The 14,051-nt window shown below is 40.9% G+C and overlaps 1 protein-coding gene across 1 annotated transcript; it reads right to left on the reverse strand.

Moving 5' to 3' along the window:
* Positions 1 to 443: 443 nt before the first annotated feature.
* On the reverse strand, positions 444 to 7,790 carry LOC134285468 (cilia- and flagella-associated protein 36-like). Its single transcript, XM_062846232.1, has 4 exons — positions 7,600 to 7,790; positions 7,045 to 7,507; positions 6,768 to 6,942; positions 444 to 1,002 (listed from the first exon to the last, which is right to left on the reverse strand). The coding sequence occupies exons 1-4, from the start codon at positions 7,700 to 7,702 to the stop codon at positions 727 to 729; spliced, it is 1,017 nt and encodes a 338-aa protein (XP_062702216.1). The 5' UTR covers positions 7,703 to 7,790; the 3' UTR covers positions 444 to 726.
* Positions 7,791 to 14,051: the final 6,261 nt, after the last annotated feature.

The following is a 14,051-nucleotide window of genomic DNA, read 5'->3' on the forward strand; positions in this document are numbered from 1 at the left end:
GGATAGAAAAACGGGGGAGATCGCTAACCCATCATAGGAAAGCAAGCCAACTAGATGAAGAAGCTAAAACTCAACACCCTAATTGGATTAACATTAAAACATAGCTAATAGGACAATTATACAACACAGGAAGAAAATAGGTCAAAACTCGCGATTCAAACACAAGTGACAAATTTGAAACAATTCTCTGTGCATTCTTTTGATATAAAGCATCTAAAATACATTAACAATTAAACCATCCGGATGGAGGAAAGCGCAAGTTGATCAGATTGGGAATGATTTCGATACAACAACAATCGTTGTGGCTTTGGATTAGCGAAGAATTCGACAATGTTTGACAATTTAGTAAATCTTAAGCATTTTAATGGAGGAAGAGAAATAAAACAACATCTGGTAAGGTAAAATGGATTTTTTTTATTTCGGATAATATCAAATCCCTCTCATACTGCCAAAAATTCGAATCTTTATTGGTTCTCTAAGGCAAGTACAGTTATATCACAAACGGCATATTTGCTGAGTATTAGTGTTGATTCAATGCACGATTACGCAAGCCACGAGTAGCAAAAACACTTTTGATTCATTTCTCCTACCATAAGTAGCATTTTAGGTTATACCTTTGACTGCATAACTGCGTTAAAATCATATTGACGTGAATAATTCCACAACAAAACTTCAAATGCTATAAAGAGTGACATCCCCAGGTTTTAATCAAGCTCTCCTCCCATCCTAATTGTCATCGATGACTTCGGTGCGGAGTCGTTGTGCCAGCATCTTACGCAGCTGTAGCGACGACTCCGGAGGATCCGAAAGAACCACGGAACCAACGGTCGCATCGGATTCCAGCAGTTTCTGCGCAACCTGGGCCGATGCAGGACGTTGTTCGTTGTTCTTTTTGATGGATTCGTTTAGCTGTCGTGCACGAGCTTGCTTCTTGATCTGGAGAATCTTGTCCCGCTGGGTGCGAAGGTGTTCTTGTCGGGCACGCATATCGGCTGTGTTGATCTGGGAAAGGCAGATACAAATGTTTCATGTAATAGGGTATGTGTGCCATCAGTAATCTCACGCTCCCATATCCATCCTAATCGAAAACAAGCGATTACGGCGCCGATTGATTCCGTTCTTTTTGTTTCCATGGGTGCTCACTTCTAACAAAAAATACAAAAATAAGAAACAAAACAAACAGCGCTTCAATCCTTTGTTTTTCGTAGGATGAAAATGGGAGCCACATGCTTAATAAGGGAACCAATACCCTATTAAGATTTTTAGACCTTGTTGTCGTATGGAGATAACTCCTGCAGATACACTCAGCTTAAAGAGAGGGTTACAGAAAGTGACTCTTCCCAGCGGGGTAGGGGTAGCGTAGGTGGGCATAGCCAGAGAGAGGCAGGGGAAGGCTCACGCCCTCCACTCCCCCTTGGCCGATACAGCATTTTCTACAATTCGAGCCAACTTAAGATAATCAATAATTCTGAGATTAAAAAAAAACTTGTCAAGTAATAAACCATTCTAATAATATGTTATCAATATTTATTTTTCTTGAAAACCACAAGTGTTCCTCTAACAGCACTTTTTCAATCTTATTATAGAATTTTACCAAATAACAAACTTACAAAATTCTTCTAGGGATTTTTCTGGGAATTGTGGCAGGGATTCCTTCAAAATTACTTCAAGGATTCCTCCAGGAACTCCTGCAAAGATTCCTGCAGGAATTCCTCAAGGAATTTGTCCAGAGATTCCTCCAGGAATTCCTCTAGAGATTCCTTCAGAAGTTCCTACAGATACTTCTCCGAGAATTCTCCAGAATTTACCCCAGGAATCCCTTAAGAAATTCTTCCAGGAATTGATTCAGGAATTCCTGCAGATATTCATATAGTAATTCCTTCAGGTTATCATCCAATTAATTCTTCAGGGATTCCTTCAGAATTTCCCCGAGAAATTCCTCCCGGAATTTATCCAGCTTTTTTCCATTGATTCCTTTAGAAATTCCTCCAAAAAAATTTCCAGAGAATCCTCCAGGAACTCCTTCAGGGAATACTCCAGGAACTCCTTCAGGGAATACTCCAGGAATTTCTACAGGAATACCTACAGGAATTCCTTCACGCATTCCTCCAGGCGTTCTTCCGAAAGTTCCTCCAGGGATTTCTCCAGGAATTTCTACAGGAATTGCTACAGGAATTCCTCCAGGTATACCTCCAGGAGTTCTTCCAGGGCTTCAAAGATTTTTGCAGGAATTCCTCGAGGGATTTCTCCAATAATTTCTTCAGTGATTTCCCCTAAAAATCCCACAAGAAATCCTCCGCAGATGTCACCAGGAATTCCTCCAAAAAATATTCCAACGATTCCTCCAGAAAACGGCCGCCAGAATGATATGCACATTTTATGATAAGAGTCGAACACTCTGATGTCTGTCTGGTATGTGTTGCTTGTCTGGTATGTGTTGCTTCGCAGCTGTTGATAAGATCTATCATCAATCTTTTCAAATAACTGCCAAATATCACAAGTCAGACCTCAGGTCGTATGATCCATACCATAAATCGTTCACAATTCATGTGGCCATTAGTATCTGTAAATGCTGAAGAAAAATGTTACCGAGAAATATGAATTCTTTGGTTTTTCAAAGGCGGAATCTGTTTACATAACAACAAATATTATTGCATGTTCAATTGACCCAATTAAACAAATTGTATTTGTATTGTTATCAATGGTAGTTAACCATTTACTAGATTCCTTTAATTTATTGGAAAACATTAGAAAAATCATTGTTCATCTTTTCCTTGTCGTAACGTCCTCACTTGGCTAAAATCTGCTTTTCAGCTAGTTTTCTATAAGTACTTCCTCAGAGCTTCCTCAGTTATTCATTGAAAGCTTTCTCTGCCAACACGGCTTGACGTCTGTCAGTCGTTGAAGTATTAGCGAATAACATTCGATAACCGAAACATCTACTGTACTCAAATTTAAAACAAAAACTATAAAAAAATATGTCAAGTGATTTTGTATTTGATTATACAAACATGATCCAAGCAACAATAATATTTATTGTTATTTATTTGTCACGAATTGTTTTTAAGTGTAATTGAGAAATAAACTCTTTTTTAATAAAAAGTCCATGAGAACTTTGCAGGCACTTTTTCAACTATATAAAACTAACTTAAATTAATTTTTACTGATAGTAACTTTAAATTATTATAGAACTATTGAAAAACAATCGAATCAATTAGTCACTAATTCAGCTAATGTTCGCTTATTGTATGAACTATATGGGCTTGATTTCTATTGTAGAAAGTAACAATATATCTACTATGTGTTTTATTGTGAACAATAAAACCAGTCATATGTTAATAATAATTAGGTACCATGTAATGAATGGTATTTTTTTTATCCGGGACGCTATCCTTTCAAATTATCAGGGTCTTGAGCTGTCGCATATCGTAAAGTTTGCTTGCCAACCTGATATGGTTCCTGTAGTGCATTTTATCATCAAACTGTTGATAGTGCATCTAGCGGCCAAGTTGCCAACTAATCATATGAACCAAAGTTCTAAATGTTAGATCTTTTCATGCCCTAAAACTTTGCCGAAGAAAGTATTGCGCTATCTCTTAACACACCCGAGATAATAAACCACACCCCCAAAAAGACGAAATCACATTAGCTCTCAGTCTCCCATTAAGCGGATTCCTATTGCGCCCCCCTATTGCGCCCCACCAGTGATCTTATAAAAGTCTTGACTGTATAGCTCAACATTGTGACGAGCTGGAGCAAATCTGAATCCAGATTCGAATCCAGCGGCCCAAAGATACACATACGTTTGCTTTTGAGACAAAAAAAATGTTTCGCTGTTTAATAGTCAAAAGCGTGTCTCATTTTTGTAAGATTTTAATAAGTGATGAGTACCGTAATATGGGGTCAAATTGATCACTTTAAAACAACTTTTGCGGATAACATCAGTGGTAATTCAAATATTTCATTTTCATTTTCATTTTGCAGCATTTGGTGGGGCAATGAGAGCGCAAGTCAGTCCAAAGCCGATGATAAGGAGGGGTAATGGCTGAATAGTCTTTGCTGACCACATAAACGCCATGGGATAGGAAAAGGGTATTTTGGTGTGGGATTAGGGTGTTGGTACAGACTTGACAATATCAATGCTATTCAGATGCAAAATAATTTTAAGGCTCAATAGTGAATCGCATACCTTCCAAAACCAAAAAACAATAATCCACAAAATACCAAGCAAGTCAAAGAAAGAAAAAGCGCCCGATTGTTTATTTTGTCAATTATAACAAACGGAAACTTCGAGTGTGCGGTAGTTCTAGTTCGGCAGCAGCAAAGCATCGCGCGCTGGCTTTGCTAGATTTTTGCGATTTTTGCTCTTTTCTCTGCGAGTTCCGACGACGGGACGCCAAGCAGTCAGTAGTGTGCGGTAGTTCGGCAGCAGCAAAGCATCGCGCGCTGGCTTTGCTAGATTTTTGCGATTTTTTCTCTTTTCTCTGCGAGTTCCGACGACGGGACGCCAAGCAGTCAGTAGTGTGCGGTAGTTCGGCAGCAGCAAAGCATCGCGCGCTGGCTTTGAAAAGTGTACAGGCCGCGTTTTCATTCGGTCGTCGTCGTCGTCTATTTGACTGCTCATCTTCGTACGGGGCGATTTATGATACGATAAATGCAACATCAACATTTTTTGCGATTTTAGTCAACAGACATTGAAATGTTCGTCACGTCAAGTGTCGGCCCAAGTTCCAAAGCCACGTTGGTTCAAATCACTTTATTTTCTCTTTCGTTAATTTTCGCACTTCGAAAACTATCTGAATGGTTCGTCATCTTCGATGTCGGCATGTGTTTTGTTTTAGTCCAAATGAAAATAAGTGGTTTGATATTAATAGGGTTGCATGAATCACTCCACTTACCAAAGTGAACTCATATCATGCGCCCTTTCCCCTCCCCACTAACAAAAAGTCCTTCCCATGACAGACGTGGAGACGCAGAGGTGATCTCGGTCTTTAGTAAGCAACGCACGTCATAATAACATTCCTTTCCTTCCTCGATGACCGTAAGGACGTGGCCGGCACCGTTATTGACCTAATAAAGTTTGGAATTCTCGAAGATGCACATTGAGGACGGTAAGCTACTCCCAAGCTCCGTCTGTTGGTTCCTTGTGCAACTTCGATTGTTCTGGTCAATCACGGAGTAGCAACTACGAATAGTACGGTCATCTATGCTCATGCTCATAACAAACGGAAACTTCTACCCTCTCCGACTCGCCAGTCACCCCGGAAAAAATGTCCCTTCAGTTCTGGAAAATATATTATCCCCAATTCAGCCTTTAATCGAATTGTCCGCGTGGTCTTGTAGTACCCCTGCTAGGTAAGAACCAGTCATTACCATACATATTAAATGCTAGGCATGACCCAATGGATAGCATTTGCATATGTAAAAGCTTTGCTGATGTGACTTTCCTATTAGGTAATTCTCTCATCACACGTTTGTCTTCAAAACCTTGTCAAGCTTAGAAAATTGGAGTTAATAAACAATACATTACAAGGTTCGAATTCCCATAGAATGAGATCATTCATTCGCACTACAACACCATAGGAGATAATATCACATTGGCTGATTACAGTACAAATGCGAAAAATCTCCCTTTTCCCCCTATCCGCAACCCGGGATGCGCCCTGTTGGATTTCGAAAGCCTCGGAGAATATTACAAACCTTCAATGGCATTCCCATACACTAACCCACATTGCCCATTCAGGGGTCTGACTGGGCCTATTACCCTCCCTCAGTTTGTAATATTCTCTCCAACTTGGAATTATATTTTCCCGGCACATAAATGACTTCGACAAATGTTCGATATACTATGCAGCGTCATGATCAGTATAACTATATCAGATGACTTGGAGATCTGATTCTTACAGAATTGTTTGCCATTGATTATACATTCAGCTATTCTAATCAATACTGCAAAGGCCATCGACCACATGCCTGAAATCAAAGCTTCCTGGAAGATATAATCCAAGCCCAGGGCATCAGTGGTAATTCAAATATTGCCAAAATAACTTCTGTAAAACAAGTACCCAGTGGATCTCCATGGAACCATGTGACAGATTTTTGTTCAATAAATTTAAACTTTAAGTTAAATAACTCCAAAAATCAAAAAAATTGGAAGTGCCACTTTGGAGCGAAATTGATCAGTATACAATTGAGCATCGGTTGGAAAGGAAAATTTCCTTCTCCACTTAATTTTGCTCTTCTGAAACCGTTCAAAATCTTACAATTAGTGAATTTAATACTTAAAATGCAAAATTAAATTTTGAAAATTCCCCTTAAACGCCTGAAGGCAGGCAATTTCATTTGAAATAAGTGATTTCTATCACAATAAATGACTATTTTATCATAAAATGAACTATTTTTTAACTATTCCATGTTGTGATTAGCTAGATAACTTCCCAACCAAGGCTCCACAAAAATGTTAAATCAGAGAATTTACGGGTAGTCCTATTAGCAATCGATTGTTTAGTAGCAATGATTTCAGCTAAATGAGAAATACATTGCAAATTCTTAAAAAAAATAAGGCAAAACTAACTCTTTTCTAAGAAAATAAAAGTCTACACTCATCTCTAGACATCTACGAACCAGATGACGTAGAAGTTTAAGATCATTACGACGCTTAGGAGTTCCTCTTATGGAATTACAATGTAGTACCCGAATGATCAATTTCACCCCGTTGATCAATTTGACCCCGGTTTACGGTACCTAATGCTACGCATCCAACTTACCCTGTCCTGTTCAAAGAACAAATTCAGACGTTGAAATTTGTCGTTAGTTTCGTGTAAAACATCATCACCCACTGCATCGGCAACGGGTTTCGGTGCAAACGGAGCCGTTTCCTTAACCTCATCGTCCACAGATTTGATGATATCCTGTTCAATTTCCTGTTCGGTAGCCGAATCACTGCAGAATGACGAGACATTGGAAAAAAGCATAGTAAAATGAAAAATCGTGTTCATGATGACGATCCAAAAACCGTTTTCAGTCAATCATTATTATGCCTACCCTATTCCCTCGGCTGAAGCGATAGCAGGGTTTTGTTCTTCCTTCCGCTTGGCGACCAATGGCTCCGACCCTCCGAAGTCGTCCTTTTCCATTGACGACGACTGGGAGGCCTGTCTCCGTTCGATCAAATCCAACGCCTGCAACTGTATCTCCACGTTCCGTTGCGTCATCATGCGGATAAATATCCGAATGTCGTTGGCGGCCCAAATCTGCTGAAACAATCCCTGATGGAAGGAGAACGAGCGGCCTTCCTTGTCACCAGCAGCGCCATTATTGTGCGCTGGAGACTGGGACATGGCCGCCGAATTGCGACCCTCCAAACAGGCAAACTCGAACTGTTCCGGCGTGATTTGCATTTCCTCCATGAACGAACCGAGCATGTAGTCGACCAGATTTTTGTACTCGTCATGGACCTTCCGGAATTCCGGATTGTTTTCATCGGGCTTTACGTTTGGATCAAAAACTACAATTAGCACAGAGAAATGTTATCAATTATTCACCCGTATCGACTGGTCGTGCTGTGCTTCCAGGGAGCGAGATCATTATCCTACTTACTAATCGATTTGTCCTCGATAAAGGTTTGAAGCGGTGCATTCCAAACCGGACCGTGCAGGAAGCACACCAGCGAATCAAACACCCAGGAATTGTCCTCTGCCATTGCGGTTACGGAACTTGGTTTGTATACGATTCCACGAAGATTTTCGATTTACTTGTTTTATTCGTATTTTAATAAGTTTCCAAACTAGTTCTGTTTATACTACTTTCCTTAGGACTGCTGGCTATCTGAATGGATAGCTAATGTGCAGCAACCCCTTTTGGCCTTAAAGCTAGAGAACGTCAATGCGGGCCATGTGTTTGTTACACGTGGTTTCCAGGGATACAGACTTGAATGGTCATTCATGCACTTTCGCAGGCAGATATATTTATACCGACACCTAACATAAGTGATTTTTAGCAGACAAGTGCTGGGTGCTTGCCCTGAAGTGATTCATATTGAGCTGATCGTGTATGTGTATTAGATAATATTAATTTGGAGTTATTTTCTTTTGGCATGGGAAGGGAACACCGGTCTGTAGCTAGACCTTTAATGGTAAAATCATTATCACAATACACTTGTCAATCAGCCCCGAAAATATCTCTGCTGGCTGACCTATGCATAGCAACTAAATGTGAATGAAGTATGTAAATTTCACAATACTGTCTGCGTTATTACCTACTTGCCGTAGGTCACCGTCTAGAGAACTAGTATGCTTCATTTGAGATGTTGAAACTTTCTTCGATTCAGTATTACGTTTATAGGTTCATTCATTGACGTCAACATTTTCAAATCGTCTTCAGTTTCTTTAGTCTCTTTAGTTTCTTTAGTTTCTTTAGTCTCTTTAGTCTCTTTAGTCTCTTTAGTCTCTTTAGTCTCTTTAGTCTCTTTAGTCTCTTTAGTCTCTTTAGTCTCTTTAGTCTCTTTAGTCTCTTTAGTCTCTTTAGTCTCTTTAGTCTCTTTAGTCTCTTTAGTCTCTTTAGTCTCTTTAGTCTCTTTAGTCTCTTTAGTCTCTTTAGTCTCTTTAGTCTCTTTAGTCTCTTTAGTCTCTTTAGTCTCTTTAGTCTCTTTAGTCTCTTTAGTCTCTTTAGTCTCTTTAGTCTCTTTAGTCTCTTTAGTCTCTTTAGTCTCTTTAGTCTCTTTAGTCTCTTTAGTCTCTTTAGTCTCTTTAGTCTCTTTAGTCTCTTTAGTCTCTTTAGTCTCTTTAGTCTCTTTAGTCTCTTTAGTCTCTTTAGTCTCTTTAGTCTCTTTAGTCTCTTTAGTCTCTTTAGTCTCTTTAGTCTCTTTAGTCTCTTTAGTCTCTTTAGTCTCTTTAGTCTCTTTAGTCTCTTTAGTCTCTTTAGTCTCTTTAGTCTCTTTAGTCTCTTTAGTCTCTTTAGTCTCTTTAGTCTCTTTAGTCTCTTTAGTCTCTTTAGTCTCTTTAGTCTCTTTAGTCTCTTTAGTCTCTTTAGTCTCTTTAGTCTCTTTAGTCTCTTTAGTCTCTTTAGTCTCTTTAGTCTCTTTAGTCTCTTTAGTCTCTTTAGTCTCTTTAGTCTCTTTAGTCTCTTTAGTCTCTTTAGTCTCTTTAGTCTCTTTAGTCTCTTTAGTCTCTTTAGTCTCTTTAGTCTCTTTAGTCTCTTTAGTCTCTTTAGTCTCTTTAGTCTCTTTAGTCTCTTTAGTCTCTTTAGTCTCTTTAGTCTCTTTAGTCTCTTTAGTCTCTTTAGTCTCTTTAGTCTCTTTAGTCTCTTTAGTCTCTTTAGTCTCTTTAGTCTCTTTAGTCTCTTTAGTCTCTTTAGTCTCTTTAGTCTCTTTAGTCTCTTTAGTCTCTTTAGTCTCTTTAGTCTCTTTAGTCTCTTTAGTCTCTTTAGTCTCTTTAGTCTCTTTAGTCTCTTTAGTCTCTTTAGTCTCTTTAGTCTCTTTAGTCTCTTTAGTCTCTTTAGTCTCTTTAGTCTCTTTAGTCTCTTTAGTCTCTTTAGTCTCTTTAGTCTCTTTAGTCTCTTTAGTCTCTTTAGTCTCTTTAGTCTCTTTAGTCTCTTTAGTCTCTTTAGTCTCTTTAGTCTCTTTAGTCTCTTTAGTCTCTTTAGTCTCTTTAGTCTCTTTAGTCTCTTTAGTCTCTTTAGTCTCTTTAGTCTCTTTAGTCTCTTTAGTCTCTTTAGTCTCTTTAGTCTCTTTAGTCTCTTTAGTCTCTTTAGTCTCTTTAGTCTCTTTAGTCTCTTTAGTCTCTTTAGTCTCTTTAGTCTCTTTAGTCTCTTTAGTCTCTTTAGTCTCTTTAGTCTCTTTAGTCTCTTTAGTCTCTTTAGTCTCTTTAGTCTCTTTAGTCTCTTTAGTCTCTTTAGTCTCTTTAGTCTCTTTAGTCTCTTTAGTCTCTTTAGTCTCTTTAGTCTCTTTAGTCTCTTTAGTCTCTTTAGTCTCTTTAGTCTCTTTAGTCTCTTTAGTCTCTTTAGTCTCTTTAGTCTCTTTAGTCTCTTTAGTCTCTTTAGTCTCTTTAGTCTCTTTAGTCTCTTTAGTCTCTTTAGTCTCTTTAGTCTCTTTAGTCTCTTTAGTCTCTTTAGTCTCTTTAGTCTCTTTAGTCTCTTTAGTCTCTTTAGTCTCTTTAGTCTCTTTAGTCTCTTTAGTCTCTTTAGTCTCTTTAGTCTCTTTAGTCTCTTTAGTCTCTTTAGTCTCTTTAGTCTCTTTAGTCTCTTTAGTCTCTTTAGTCTCTTTAGTCTCTTTAGTCTCTTTAGTCTCTTTAGTCTCTTTAGTCTCTTTAGTCTCTTTAGTCTCTTTAGTCTCTTTAGTCTTTTTAGTCTTTTTAGTCTCTTTAGGAGCAAACCCAGCCACCACTAGTGCTATGGGCAACATGCCTACCGCGTCCTTTGAGACCGTGTGGTATGCGCTGACCACCCTAAGGCTCATCAGCCTGTGGGTACTTTCGAATCGCCTCAAGTTCCGATTGACCACTACCGCATTCGACCAAGCAGCGACGCCATACTATTGTCGAGCTATTTGACATTATCTTTGACAATGCCATTATCGCCATGCTTGCCCTTTTGCAGGCATATTCCACGTCGTTTCCGAATTTCAGCTCGTCGTCGATCATGACCCCCAATTGCTTCAGTGAGTGCTTAGAAATGATCGTGCACCCGCCTGTGGTGATCACTGCCTGTTGGTAAGACTTGCGGTTGTTTAGCACCACCACCTACGTTTTGTGGTGCACCAGTGCCAACTGTCTCGACCTCATCCAGTCCTCCACTATGCCAATTTCATGCGTTGCTTTCAGTTCCACTTTCTCTATCGACTCGCCGTATACCACGAGGGTAACATCATCGACAAAGCCGACCAGCTTTATGTCCGATGGAAGTTTGAGCCTTAATACGCCATCATACGCCGCGTTCCATAGTAGCGATCCCAAGACGAAGCCCTGAGGTACCCCCGCGGTGATGTTGTAGCTCCTCTCGCCATCCTCGGTGTCATAGATTAGCGCCCTTGTAAGCACCCTATTATGGAAGTACAGTAGACGTTCGATAACTGCAACATGTTTACGTTTCACTTAGCGAATGAAATTCGATAACGCAACGCCTGACAGACGTTAACAGCTCATAAATTCACGTTAAATGAACATAACTTTATTCAACTGTTCATTTGGGCTAACTTGTGTAACCCGCGGTTACAATTTCGTTCTATATTTATGTACACCACTGTGTTTTGGATCATTTTAATTTGTTTGTTTTTATATTTACTTTTTATTCGATATTTATTTAGTTAGAATGTAGGGAAATAAAAAACGTTATTTATTGTATCGGTGAGGCATTCGACCCCCAAGCTCCCCAACCACATGGCACACATCGAGAGCAGCAGCAGAACAATCGTTTGCGGTGTGTGGTGGCTATTTTGTTTTGGTCGAGCCGAGAAAAAAAAAAGAGAAAGTTACGAACCGCGAAACGCGACGAACACGATTTCGTTCCCCGTTTTATTTCACCGGGAATAAGTGCAATTAAATCTCCGTGTCGTTTTTTTTGGCTGGATGGTTGTTCCCAGCAACGTCGGGAGTGCGCTTTAAGAGTCCTCAAAAGTGCCGGCCCGCGGTTCGGGAACATTTTAGTGCAGTGGAAAAGTGCTGTGCTAGGGTGAGGACCACCGCCATAGCGGTTCGCAAAGAGTCCAAAATCCCACCGTCTTCGCTACACGGGCTCAGCCAATAGAGCTTTGTCTCGCCCGTGTAGCTAATTGCCAAGGAAGACGAAGCAAGGTAGTACAAAGGGGCGTGCTATCCTTGGGTAGTAAACTGCGGTTTCTACCGGGACTTGCTACGGCGAGTAGCCTGTCCGGTGATTTTCACCACCGTCGCTAGGGGGGATCTGACAAAGGAGCCCGCTCTTCCCCCTAGCTAATCGCCAAAGACGACTACTTCGGTAGTCCTGAAAGTGCCCAAAGAAGAAAAAGTGAAGAGAAGAAGAAAGAAAGAAGAAGAAGAAGCTCCGCATAGGCCGTGCGGGAGCGAAACAAACGACGACCACCACCACCACCGTTTTGCAGCAAGGGCCCCAACGTGTGACCAGCGACCAGTGCCTTGGGGAAAACGGGGCAAAACACTCCTAAGGTCAGATTAGAATATAAGTATTTTAAATTGCAAAATTTATTTATTTTACGAATTAATTCCATCCGAAGTCCTAATTTAGTGGAGGTACCCTGCTTTAGGCCGCCCTGCCGGGTAACAGCAGGTAAGGGCTGAAAGCATCTGCTTACAATTGGCGCCCAACGTAAATTTGACGAAAAATCTTCGATTTTTCTCACTGAGCGAGGGGTACTTCCACCAAAATTTGGATTTTGGGTGGAATAAACGCAGTGGTGGGGATATTTTCCACAGTCGCGTGGTCGTTCATTTTATTTTATTTTGTTGTTTTGTGTCCTAAATCGGTTATTCGTCTCGTCTGCAGAACGAATTGGTGCATTTTGGGTCTCTTTGTTCTCAGGGCGGGATTTTTGATTCTTCTGGGCCGATTTGGGATAGCATTTGACGCAACCTGGTGACCGAGAACCATTTTGGAACCGTCAGTAAGTCGAAAATTGGTTCCTCACCGTATTTATACTAACGAAACAGTTGGTAAGTTTTGATTTCGTCCACATTTTGAAAATTTGTGTTGCTCATTCGTCAAAATGCCGATCGACATGTTGACGTTGGGGGAGTTCAACGTCGCCTACTTCCATTTGCGTGCCGATCACTTAGAACCTGACGAAATCGACTTTGAATTGAACTCCCGCGGTGTTGTCGTCCCTCCTGAATCGGGTCAATCCAGTTCCAAAAAGCGTCGTCAACTGCAAGCGTTATTGGTCAGTGAGCAGAAATGCTCCGAGACCACTGTCCGCTCCTTTAAAGGGGATATTGACGCTGAATTGGAGCTTTGTCGTGGCAAATTTGAGTCCATGAAGGAGGATTTGGGGTACAGGTGTCCGAATAAGGAGGTTTACCGGAGCAGACTGCTCCATCTGGGTGCTCGGCTCCAAATCGTCAAAAACTATGTCGTGGGGGAGGCCAATGAGGCCTTTGTAGATTTGTTGAGCGATGTGGTAGCCCTCCATAACTACCACTTCGCGAATAGTTTGGTGCCTCCCCTCACGCCAACCGAGGAAGACAAAGAAGATGATGTGGAGGATTTGTTGACTCAAATTGCCGCGGGAAAGGATGTTTCACCGAAAGGAAACCAACTTCCCATCGTTGAAGCATCCTCCAATCAGGCGGTGGGCGAAGAAATTCGCGATGTCTTACTTGACATAAGGGCGGAGATCAAAAGGACGCAAGAGCAAATCAATCAAAGCGAAACTAGGACTGCATCCAGAGTGGATTCACTTGAAGATGTAGTTAGAAAACTAGGTAGCGGCCTAGCGTCCATTGGTACGATTGCATCCGGACTACAGAAAACTAACCGCGAAGTGCAAACACTTCGCGAGAAGATTTCTGAGTTACAGGACATCGTCAACAAAATCATTCCTAACGTAAACTCTCCGAGTTTGCCGGTAGATGCGCAAGATCTTCGAGTGCAACAAAGTCCCGATCTACCGGATTTGCCTGATTTTGATCAGCAAGCGTTAGAAGGTTTGGGTACTCCGGAGAACCTGCAGAAGCAAACTTCTAGCAAGAACTTTGGACTACCCAATCAACCATTTCAAAGACGTTTTGACTATCGTAATCCGGACAATTCCAAAAGTTTTGAGAATCTCGGACCTTCGCACAATTCCCAGAACTTTCACCAACAGCCTACTCTTCCGAATTTCGCGCTTCCGCATCAACCGAGAAGCTTAGCATCGGTAGAGATCACCGGTTATCAGCGGCGGCCCCAACGGGTGGCCGATTGGAAAATTAGGAAGTATGCTGGGAATGACGAAGGAATGGGACTCAACGAATTTTTGGAATGTGTCCACCATTACGCTGAGTCAGAACAAATGTCCGAGGCAGAACTGTTTAGCTCGGCAATGCATTTGTTCACCGGTAATGCGTTGGCTTGGTTTCAAGCGA

The sequence above is a fragment of the Aedes albopictus genome, chromosome 1 (genome assembly GCF_035046485.1).
Source record: "Aedes albopictus strain Foshan chromosome 1, AalbF5, whole genome shotgun sequence".
Taxonomy (NCBI): domain Eukaryota; kingdom Metazoa; phylum Arthropoda; class Insecta; order Diptera; family Culicidae; genus Aedes; species Aedes albopictus.